Source organism: Phaethon lepturus, unplaced genomic scaffold (genome assembly GCF_000687285.1).
Source record: "Phaethon lepturus isolate BGI_N335 unplaced genomic scaffold, ASM68728v1 scaffold2643, whole genome shotgun sequence".
Classification (NCBI taxonomy): domain Eukaryota; kingdom Metazoa; phylum Chordata; class Aves; order Phaethontiformes; family Phaethontidae; genus Phaethon; species Phaethon lepturus.
Window position 1 is genome coordinate 94,279 of NW_010529516.1, and position 10,948 is coordinate 105,226.

Consider the following 10,948-nt stretch of genomic DNA (forward strand, 5'->3'; position numbering starts at 1 on the left):
GAGCTGCAGTATGTCAAAATTTGCAGATAAATGAATTTAAGGAAATTTTTAAATCTCTTGCTCTTTGTTGGCATTACTCATAGGGGAAAAAAACCCAGTATAGTACTTAAATAAAGCAGCCCATGCCAAAGCTGGCACCTACCAATGTTTGAAATATTGTTTAGCCTCGCTGTCTCAGTGCGATTTCACCCATTGCTTTGTATTTCAGAAGTTTCATTTAAAAAACCATACTTTTTTCCCCAAAAAGTTTTATTTTCTTCAAAATACTATGATTTTGTGATAGGAAAAAAACTTCTATATGAGCAATCTAAGAATAATATGTGACAGGTTTTCTTTTCTGAAAACTGGTAACTGATGCAAGTCTTTTTCTGATGTCTATACCATTACTGTTTTGGTATTTACAGTTAAATTGTGCCCACTTTTTCCTTCTGATTTGCAAGTGTTTACTTTTGTTAGGAAGTCAGTATCTGATAAAGGTATGCTAATATTCTTGGACATGAAAGCCTTAAAATTATTATTGACATTGGACATTTGAGCTCCTTTTCCCCCGGCATCCACACCCTGTTGACTGAATGAAACCTTTGTAACAGAAATACCCTTGGTGCTCGCCTGAGTATTGCCTAAGTATTCGCAGGAGTACCTGGGTCAGAAACATTCCCGAATGTTTGGAAAACTCTTGGTATATTGGACTTGAGAGAAAGGCAAGCTCTGTTAAGGAGGAGGGAAAAATACGCAAATAAAACAGGCACACCGAGAGGTGCTGCGGTGGAGCGATGGCTGCAACACCGATGCCAAGAGTACCTCAACCAGGGATGTGCTGGCTCACATGGCAGTGTGCTCAGTCTAGACTGGGTGTGAGAGACTGTGATTGCTCCAAGCGTGATGTCTGCTGTTATCATCCGGAAGGTGATGGTATTATACAGGCATGCAGGACTGACCATAAGTTAGGAAACACTGGTCCTTAACAGATGCGGAAGACTGAATACCAGGGATGCAAAAATGCAAAGATTGGCTGATAGTGTGCAATAGCAGCAAAGGGAACCAAGGCTGAGACTTTGTAGAAGGCAAATCGTGAAGTAAAAAATGCCACAAAAATGATCCGAGGGATGGAACACCTCTGCTATGAGGACAGGCTGAGAGAGTTGGGGTTGTTCAGCCTGGAGAAGAGAAGGCTCCAGGGAGACCTTACTGCAGCCTTCCAGTACTAAAGAGGGCCTGTAAGAAAGATGGGGACAGACGTTTTAGCAGGGCCTACAGCAATAGGACAAGGGGTAATGGTTTTAAACTAAAAGAGTTAGACTAGATCTAGGGAAGAAATTTTTCACACTGAGGGTGGTGAAGCAGTGGCACAGGTTGCCCAGAGAGGTGGCAGATGCCCCATCCCTGGAAACATTCCAGGTCAGGTTGGACGGGGCTCTGAGCAACCTGGTCGAGTTGAAGATGTCCCTGCTCACTGCAGGGGGGTTGGACTAGATGGCCTTTAAACGTCCCTTCCAACCCAAACTATTCTAGGATTCTATGATTCTAAGTACCTCTAAACCCTTCAATTGTGTTTCTCACTGCCGTCCTTGGCAGTCAAAGTCAATGCAGGCCACTGAAGGATTTCATCCTCTCCGAGCCCTGTGGTGCCACACTGCAACCAACCTTGTGCAGCTAGAGAAAAAAATGTTCTCTTCAGCTTGGGGACACCTTGAGAACTACACCCCAGAGCACTGCAGCAAAAACATTGCGGAACTACCCCAAAGGAATGGAAAGTTATGGCAGATGTTAAGTTTGCTGTTATTACCAGATAAGATTTAAAGATAAACAAATGCATCCAGCTGAAAGCCTAGATTCACAATAACAGAGCAAAGTTAGGAAAAGACAAAACAACATGTATACATTTATTAAGGTCATACTTAGCAATATATGTCCTCCTTAGCTGCTCCTGTGTCTCAGCTTTTGACTCTTGCTAATTATTTTCTGCATAGAACCCTGGGCTGACGTGCCCCTGGGTACACAGAGTTGCTTACACCTTGCCTTCTTCTTCTGGGGTGGGTGATGCGGTGGGGACCTGCATCTGCTCCAGCTCAAGGTGGATTTCTTCCTGTTTGTCTGGCCCTCATTCCCTGGCATTGGGCCATCAAGTGTTTTCTGGGAGGTTTCAGTATTTCATTCTGTCCCTCCTCCTTAAGGTTACTTCGGTAATGTTTCTGTTGTCCATCTCAAATAACACTTTCTTGGCTTTTGTTTTTCACTAATTATAGTCTTGTTTAAATACAGTGGCATCACTTTACAAATGATGCATTATGATAAATAGTTCAAGTTCCTTTTAAAGTATATACTGGGCATACAGGCTATATAGCAAGCATGTTTATGACATTCAAACACAAGTTGATCTTGAGCATAGGACTGTCAGATCTGCAAAAGCTCCACCTCATCCTTTGTTAGATTCTGGGGACTCATCTGCATGTTACTGGTTTTTGGTGAACTTGAACAGAGATTACCAAAGGCTTCACACATATTCAGGCCAGCTTGCTTTCCTTCCCAGCCCTCGTTTCCAGCATTGGCTATAAATAGCCACACACACACACAACAAGTGGTTGCCATTTAAAAATCCACATTTTCTAACAGAGCCCATAGTACAGCATTTTTTGCAGTATCTTGCTCAGGGAGTGGGACAAATACGTTGTGGCATCGTCGATATCACTGCGAGATAATGCTTGGCAAATGCTGGAGTTTGCTTATTTTAAGTATTGGCTATCTATATAGAATATTAAATTAAAATTGTCTTGTTTCCCATTATAGTTTGTCATCGGTCAGGTAATGAGAATGAGACCATTGAACAAATCGATGAAGATATAGCCGTGACTCAGAGTCAGATGAACTTTATTTGTCCCATTACACAGGTATGCTATCACTGCTACTAGAATTGATTGGGCAATGGTTATTTCATATTCTTCATTGGATTGTTCATTACAAATCTGCAACACTTGTTAAAAATCAGGCAGTATAAATTACAAACATTATCAAAAAAGAGCAACATTGCTTGGGAAACGCCCCCCATCAGTAGAAATGCAGTTTACCATGCAGGACCTGACCCTGTAATTTCAGTGGGGTGAAATGTATGAATGGCAAAAACACACTTCCCGCTGTTTTACATAAAATCTCATAAGAAGCATTTTCATGGGCATTATCAGTTCCTTTAAATCGAACATTATTGATTACAGGTGGAAATGAAGAGACCAGTTCGAAACAAAATCTGTGGACACACCTATGAAGAAGACGCCATTCTAAAAATTATCCAGACTCGAAAGCAGCAAAAGAAAAAAGTCCGGTAAGCTAACAAGAATGTGTGGAAAAGCTATTTGCTTTGCTGTGTAAGTGGAATTTTACTCCACTTGTTCTAGGAAATGTGTTTGGATTGGCAAGGCTGCAGGAAGTAATACTTCAGTGTCTGCCCAAGTCACAGTCTCCTCATTAGGACTGTACACGTGAAGGAGCTTTTCTTTTTAATTAAAACAATGTGTAAGGAAATATTCAGGAAGTCTGTGGGGAAGTTACAGCTACTCATGGTACCTGCACAACAAGAGAAGCAAAGAGTTTTCCTATAGCTATGAACAACAAAAAGAAACCTCAGCTTCCTAAAATGTAGTTGCTCATTTTGTTCCCACTGCTTATTTAGCAAGCCCTGAAGTTAATGAAAAAAAAAATCTCCTCTGTGCACCCTCTTCTGCAGTTATATTCCAATACAACTGCAAAATACTGAAACACTTAAATGAGTGTTAAAGTGAAAAATATTAAAACACAACATTTTAGGTAGTACAGAGTTTAAAAATGATCAGACAGGATTGTGCAGTTCCTACTACAATGCAATTCAAGAATTCTTACTTTATATCATCAAAGCAGCCTGCCACTTTCCACACAGGACATATTTTTTTGAATTAAAAGAGTAACAGTTGAATTTTCAAACCTGAAATTCTCCCTGGTAAGTTTCAAATTTGGTATGTTTTCATTTAAAAAATAAAAAAAAAAAAGGGGGGCTCAGACACTTTAGAGCAAGTTTAGAGGACATATCATGTCATATCATATCATCATTAATTTCACATTTGTTTTTACACCATATATGCCACAGTCTCATGCTTTGGTGTTGATGACCTCATGAAAACTTACCAGTTGAGGGCTTTTTAATAAATGTGCAGTTTGGACATGCTTAGGAAGGTCTGCCAGAGACTAGCAACCTGATTTCCTCAAAGATAATGCCACAGGCAGCTTGCTTCAGCGTACTTCCTCCGTCCGTTGCTCTTGCATTCCTGTTAGACCTCCCGCCATGGGGGATACAGAGGTGGAGCAGGACTTTTTATTCCATGCTCCTTCCTGGCCACAGGAAAGCACTGCTATGAAATCAAGCATCGGTTGGGATGTCCAGCCACTACCTTAATGTCAAGACAGCTTGAAGACCAAGATGGAAGCACCTTGCCTGTGTTATGAGGTCTAGGGAGAAAAAGTGGAGTTGGTGCAATATCCTGGGAATAACAACAAAACCAGCAACATGGATGGACAGAAACTTGGCTGGAAAAATGGACGGGGAAATAACTCACAAGTTGGAAAGAAGAGAGTGAATGTTCTGGAGGATAGGGACAGGCTAGGAAGCAACAACCCAACACCAAAACAAAAATACTGTCTGCAATACTGAACCTAGGATGTTCATATCTAAATATTTCTTATATTGTTAAATCCATCAGGAAAATGTCATGATAGTAAAGATTGTTGTGGTGGATCAGAAGTGTCAGCACTGCTGAAAATCTAATAGGGTCACATGATTGAATTTTATTTTACCTTTTAAGAAATTAAAGGCTTGGGGAAATTCTAGAGTAAAAAAAAATATCACATAAGCTATACAACACCTAGCTTTAAAAGCTACCTTGTACCCAAACCAAACTTATTTGTGCAGTCTGAATACCGGCAGTTCTTAATTTTGAGCTTTTAGCTTGCAACCTTAGCATTTTTACAGCAGTTATACCAGTATGCTCGAAAAGCACACACACAGCAACAACTTGGCTTCACTGTAATGAAATTAAGAAAGACTATTTGGTTTTGCCTGCCCAATCTCACTGACCTGCTATAATTTTAATGTTTCTCGTGAAAACACAGTCAGCTTTGAAAAACCATAGTCTGCTGTGGTGGGAAGCCAGGCCAGCTGATGCAGCAGGTTTCCCAGTTCCCCATTTGAGTACCCCGTTCTCGTGGTGTTGCTACTTAAAGGGGGCTTATAAGAAAAATGGGGACAAACTTCTTAGCAAGGCCTTGTTGCAATAGGACAAGGCGTAATGGTTTTAAACTAGAAGAGGGCAGATTTAGACTAGAGATAAGGAAGACATTTTTCACAATGAGGGCGGTGAAACCCTGGCACAGGTTGCCCAGAGAGGTGGTAGATGCCCCATCCCTGGGAACATTCCAGGTCAGGTTGGATGGGGCTCTGAGCAACCTGATCTTGTTGAAGATGTCCCTGCTCATGGCAGGGGGGTTGGACTAGATGACCTTAAAATGTCCCTTCCAACCCAAACTATTTATGATTCTACTTGACTGCGTTCCTGCCAGCAATATTCGAGTGCAAGCAGGTGCCTTGATAGAGCAGGGTTGTGGTTAAGGGGATCCTCTCTGTCCTGACTCTGAAATCAAAGCTGTTGCTCACTCTGGAATTACAGAAGTGGCTGTTTCCTCACGCGTACTTTCCAGTTTGAATCCACGGGATCCCTTTGGTGCACTTGGCAGCGCACTCGCTGAATGTCAGCTCTTCAGCTGACGTACGCACAGCCGCTGGTTTTGTGCTGATAGACTTGCCATGGACTCCTCTAGGCAACTCTTACGTGTCTTGGTTTGCTCACTATTTTCCACTGCCTGGAAGGACATACTAATACTTTATGCTTACAGGAAATGTGAGAAGCTTTCTGAGCACTTGTTATTCATTAATCTGGCAAACTATTGCTCTAATAAGGTGATAAATGGGAAAACTGAGGCACAGAGCAATTAAGTGACTTATCCATGACAAACACAGTAAGCTGTGGACAAATCTGGAGTAAAAGCTATGAGTACTGAGTGTAAATAAGTTCAGCACCTCAGACAAAAGTTACTCCTAAGAGAGGAAATATTCAGGAAAAGTGTTATTTCTGACTGCAGGTACAATCTGTGCATGTTTGGGCCACTGCCAAAGGAAAATGAGCTTTGGTCCCTGAAAATCTCTCACCCTGCTGTCTTTATCTGGCTGTTTCAAGTAGTTGTAAGACATTTTGTATTTCATTATCCTTTAGAGGCTGTTAATTTGACCCCATCTCTCTTTTCTGTGCTTTCTCAGTTCACAAAAGGCCAGGTATATTTTTACACCAACTAGATAGCCCACTGATTCACCAGGCAGCCTTTGCAAGTCTTATCCTCTTTTATATAATTCCCTAGAAATTAATTTCCCTATTTATCTATCAGTGAAGATTATACTTCTCCACTGCAGATTAATAAGGTAAGAGGTAGTAGTTTGTAGGGGACTGCAAAGAGAGAAAGCAGCACACAAAGATGTCCATGCAATGCTAGTATCATTACTGATGCAGGCAGCTTGTGTACATGAAGCAAGAGAGTGATCTACAGGTTGGAGGCTCCGTCTCTCACTGTGTTCCTTCCTTCCTTCAGCTGTTGATTCCCACCAGTTTAGATAAATGGATTTATTTTTCCCCACAGAGAGCTGGTGAAGAGGAAAGGAGGTGATGAGGAACTGACAGAGAGAGTGAATCCCAGATAAATACAATAAACTAGCAGATGTTATGTAAAAGCCAATATCTGACAAATACAAGTCTTCCGATTTAATGGAGTTTCTTTTTTCTTTTTAACAGATGCCCTAAAATTGGCTGTAGCCATGCTGATGTAAAAGGATCAGATCTTGTGCCAGATGAAGCACTTAAAAGAGCGATTGACAGTCAGAATAAACAAAGATGGTCAACACTGGAGAAGTCAGCTGGATATGCTGCTACCACAAAGAAAATTTGTTGTTAGAGGTCTTGTGAGATAAGCTACTGATTGTAAGTAGGTTGTGTAACTGATTGTTATTTAAAGTGTTTCATTTATAGGCAAAGTTGAAGGTCTCAGCTGTAACCGAAAGCATTTTTTAAACTGCCAAGTATGAGGAATTCCGGTTTAACTTGTTTTTTTTTTTTTTTAATCTTCCTGAAATTCTAAAAGCTTGCATTTGATAAATAAAACATGTTTTGCAGCATTTAACCTTCTTTGTCGCTGTGCTAATTTTTTCAGCATATTAGAGATGCAGATTCTGCCAGCAAAGCAAGTGCTTTGCTCAATATCGCAGATAGTTCTGTTACTGTCTTTTTAACTGCTGGGAGTGCTCAGAGTAGGGCACTCTGACCAAGGATTTACCCAAGTCATACACTCTGCTTGGGAGCACGTCCATGTTTTCATACAAACCTCAGGAAATCTTAATAGAGCGTGATTTGCAGGAAGTGCTGTACATCTATACCTTGCGTGTGGACACACAAAATTACCACTCAGCTTTGAGGATCTTGGCCTTGTTCTTATAATTTTTGAACACTCTGCCCTAACTTAGGCTTTTCTTTTGAGGTTCAGAAGCTTTTATTTCAGGCTTTTTCATTTGGAAGTCCCAGAGGGTTTTACCTTAATACCATAGGTTAGGAGACTACAATTATTTACAAATGTATTCCAATAACTACTTTGTAGATACTAGAAATATATTGTAACCATATGCCTTGAATTGAAAAGCAGTTAATCACATTTTATATAAGCTTCAGGTATCGATGCATTTTGGCATCGATCCCAAAAAGGACCTAAACTTTGTGACACTCCATATTTATTACCTAAGTTGATCTGAACACATCTAGCAGATAAGGTACTAACATATATGAATTAGAAATAGCAGTAGGTAAAAGGAGCTGCCTTGGTGGTCAGATGGATATTTTCTCTTGGCATATGTGAAGCAGAAAATACAGGTTTCTTTGAGCTTTGGGATCCTTAGCAGGTCAGATGGTATTTTCCTAGGTCATTTTTCTGAATTTACAATCTGACATTTAGTGTAAAATGTAACTAAGGTACCTAAACGCTAAGCTTTTCACTCTGGGTTACTGTTTGCTAACAGCTTTCCTTTCGTAGACCATTATTAACCCCAATGGCACTTCAGAGTGCAAAGCACTTCAAACTGAAATTCTTATTTTGTAACTGAAGAATATTAATCTGCAAGCTGATTTCATAGCTAAAAAAGGGAACTAAACCATTATTATTTGCACTGAGCTTTTGTGTTTAAAACATTTTATGGGAATTAGCTGGGTAGTTTTCACAATGTGGTCTAACCCCAAAGAAAGTCTGTGGAAGCCCAGCTGAAATAGCTGAAAGGGCTGGGGGGCTGTTGAGCAGTATGTACTTGTTTGTATTTTTATGTGTAAAAATCAGGTCCCTTTTAAGACGTCTCAGGTCTTAAACCTATAGTTTTTAAGATGGGTCACTGATTTTCAGTTAAATACCACAAGAGAGGATGTTAACTATAGCATTTGTAATAATTAAAAAAAAAGAGGGGGTGGAATGTCCTAAACTCTTCATAGCTTTTTGTTTCGTCTTTAAGGTTGTGGTTAAGTTTACTCTGGTGCCATTTATAAGCAGAACACTCACAAGCAGAAACTTGCATTGGTTAAACAATCTCTGCAGTTTCTTACAGAGGTGCATTAACGTTGTCCTCATGGATCTAATTCAATCCCTAGCGATAATCAGGCTCCCAAGTTTTCAGATGCAAAGATGTATATATATTTTCCGTGGCTGCAGTGTCGCACCTCAAATTTAGTTTGTGTAGGTGTCTGGATGCTCAAGTGTGCCTTTCAATAACACGTAACATTATAAATACTAAATTATACCCAGATTAATTCGTACCAACAAACTGGTGGCAGCAGGTTTGGTTTGCTACCTGTGGTGTTTGTACCAGTATACCCGTAGATATCTCCAGTTCCTGATATGGTCATTACTCTCATGCTCCAGTGAGTAATGGTAGAAGGAAGATTGCTGTCTTGGTTACACCTTGTTGTTGTACCTTAAAGAGAGAGGCTTGACCCATAGCAGTGGTGCTGGCCCTAGTGGAAGCTGCACTCAGTCTGTCTCCGCGTTAGCTAATCCACAGGTAATAATGTGAACTGTCTGCTTAAGATGATGCATCTGGGAGAAAAAAAAAACCAACAAATCTGAAGCAACACTTTAAATGAAGAGAACAAATAGTCAAGCACTCACTTATTGCCACTCTAAGTGGAAAGGTATTTTTGAATGTTCACATTCCTGCCTGAAAATGCATGATCTTCCTTCTGTCCTTTGCTAGCCTGAGCCAGGCAGCATCAGTGAATCAGAGCGCCCGACCGGCATATGCAGGTGCAGCCTAAATTCTGAAATCCTTCTGAGTCTTCAGCTGAAAGAAATGGACTGATTTTTGTCAGCACTTACCTGCTCAGATTTAATAACAATCACATGTAAGGTGAAGAGGCATGTGTATTTAAGTAAAGGTAAATTTACCTTACCTTAAATTTAAAGATAAATTTTTTATCGTCAGAGATACCTCTTTTCAAGTATGGCCACAGCCATATTATCCAGAAAAAGACAAATACTCATGCATTTTGTCAGGATTGCTGATGAGAGTACTCGAATCCCATCAAAATCAGTGATGCGCTGCATGGATTCAACTGCTAGAGAAAACTGCCTGTATTTACTGAAATCAATTAAGTTCTCCTCAAAATGTTTGGCATTTCTGAATTTAAACTATATCACAACATAACATCCAAGGAGTGCTAGTATGATGAATGAATTTTTTTTTTCTCTGAACCTGGAATTTGAGCCATCCTGTTGATTTTTCATGGCTGGTTCTCCCTTATTGTCGGTTCTTACAAGCAATTTTCCTTCTGAAATTGAAAGATTACAGTGCTCGGTCATCAGCATGAATTGCAGCTGCCACTTTACTAGGTGGAAGGACAGAGTAGTCTTGGCAATTGGGGAAGGCTTCTGTGCCTGTCAACTGGCCTGATGGAAGTTAGAAACTGCTACTCGTTCACTGGGGTGGCTGTTGTTACCGGCAGCTCTTTGCTCTTCCATTTGCAAAGTTTGGGGTTTGTTACGCAGTTGTGACCTCTCCGTTCCCATGAGTCCCATGTCCCCCGTAAACTCTGCTCTGGATAGAAGTAGCTTGAAAGAGTTAAAGAATAAAAATAAGTGTGTGTGATGAATAAGCTGATCTGTATGATTCACAGAAGTGGAAACTCAACAGCAGTTAAACCTTGAAATCTTAATCTGTTTGGCTATAAGATATCGTAGGTAAACAGGCATATGTTAACAGTTCACAGGGTAATTTGTGTCTCATTGCTTGACGTCAGAAATTTTGCAACAATATTTAAGGAAAGAAACTCAGAGGTGAGATGTTTTTCTTCTTTTCCATAAGGGGTGCTTTACACATGCAGCAAACTGCAATGTAGCTGATAAGGGTCTGTCACTAAAACCTGGTGAGAATCTGCCTCTGCCAGAGAACAGAAGTTCCACATAATATTTTGAGTGATTAAATAAACGTCAAATCAAACATTAAAATAAAGGCAAGAGAGATCTATATGCAGCAGCTTTCAGTGGTACCCCAAGGCATGAGCCATTAGCACTGCTCTCTCACTTGAACAGATTCTCCCTGTGAAGCAGAATTCTCCATTTTACAACTGGAGACTCTGAAGTTTTCAAATCAGTGGAGCCATGATGTGTAAAGATAAAAACTAATCAGGCAGGCATCTCATGGAAGATTTAGCACACTTGTGCTAAAAGGAGCGCACATTCCTCTGAATCAAGGACATATTCATCATTACTGCTCAGGAGCTGTGATCTTATTCATTCTAGAAGAATCAGAAAGACTAGGCTAAGTCAGTGCTCCCTTGAGAAATACCCGGAGCAA

The 10,948-nt window shown here is 40.4% G+C and overlaps 1 protein-coding gene across 1 annotated transcript; it reads left to right on the forward strand.

The window, feature by feature from the left end:
* Positions 1 to 2,787: 2,787 nt before the first annotated feature.
* On the forward strand, positions 2,788 to 7,020 carry NSMCE2 (non-SMC element 2, MMS21 homolog (S. cerevisiae); the record flags this gene model as incomplete). Its single annotated transcript, XM_010283947.1, has 3 exons — positions 2,788 to 2,888; positions 3,210 to 3,316; positions 6,861 to 7,020. Coding segments are annotated over 3 exons (368 nt in total), but the record flags the coding sequence as incomplete, so codon positions are not given.
* Between the last annotated feature and the right edge of the window lie 3,928 nt (positions 7,021 to 10,948).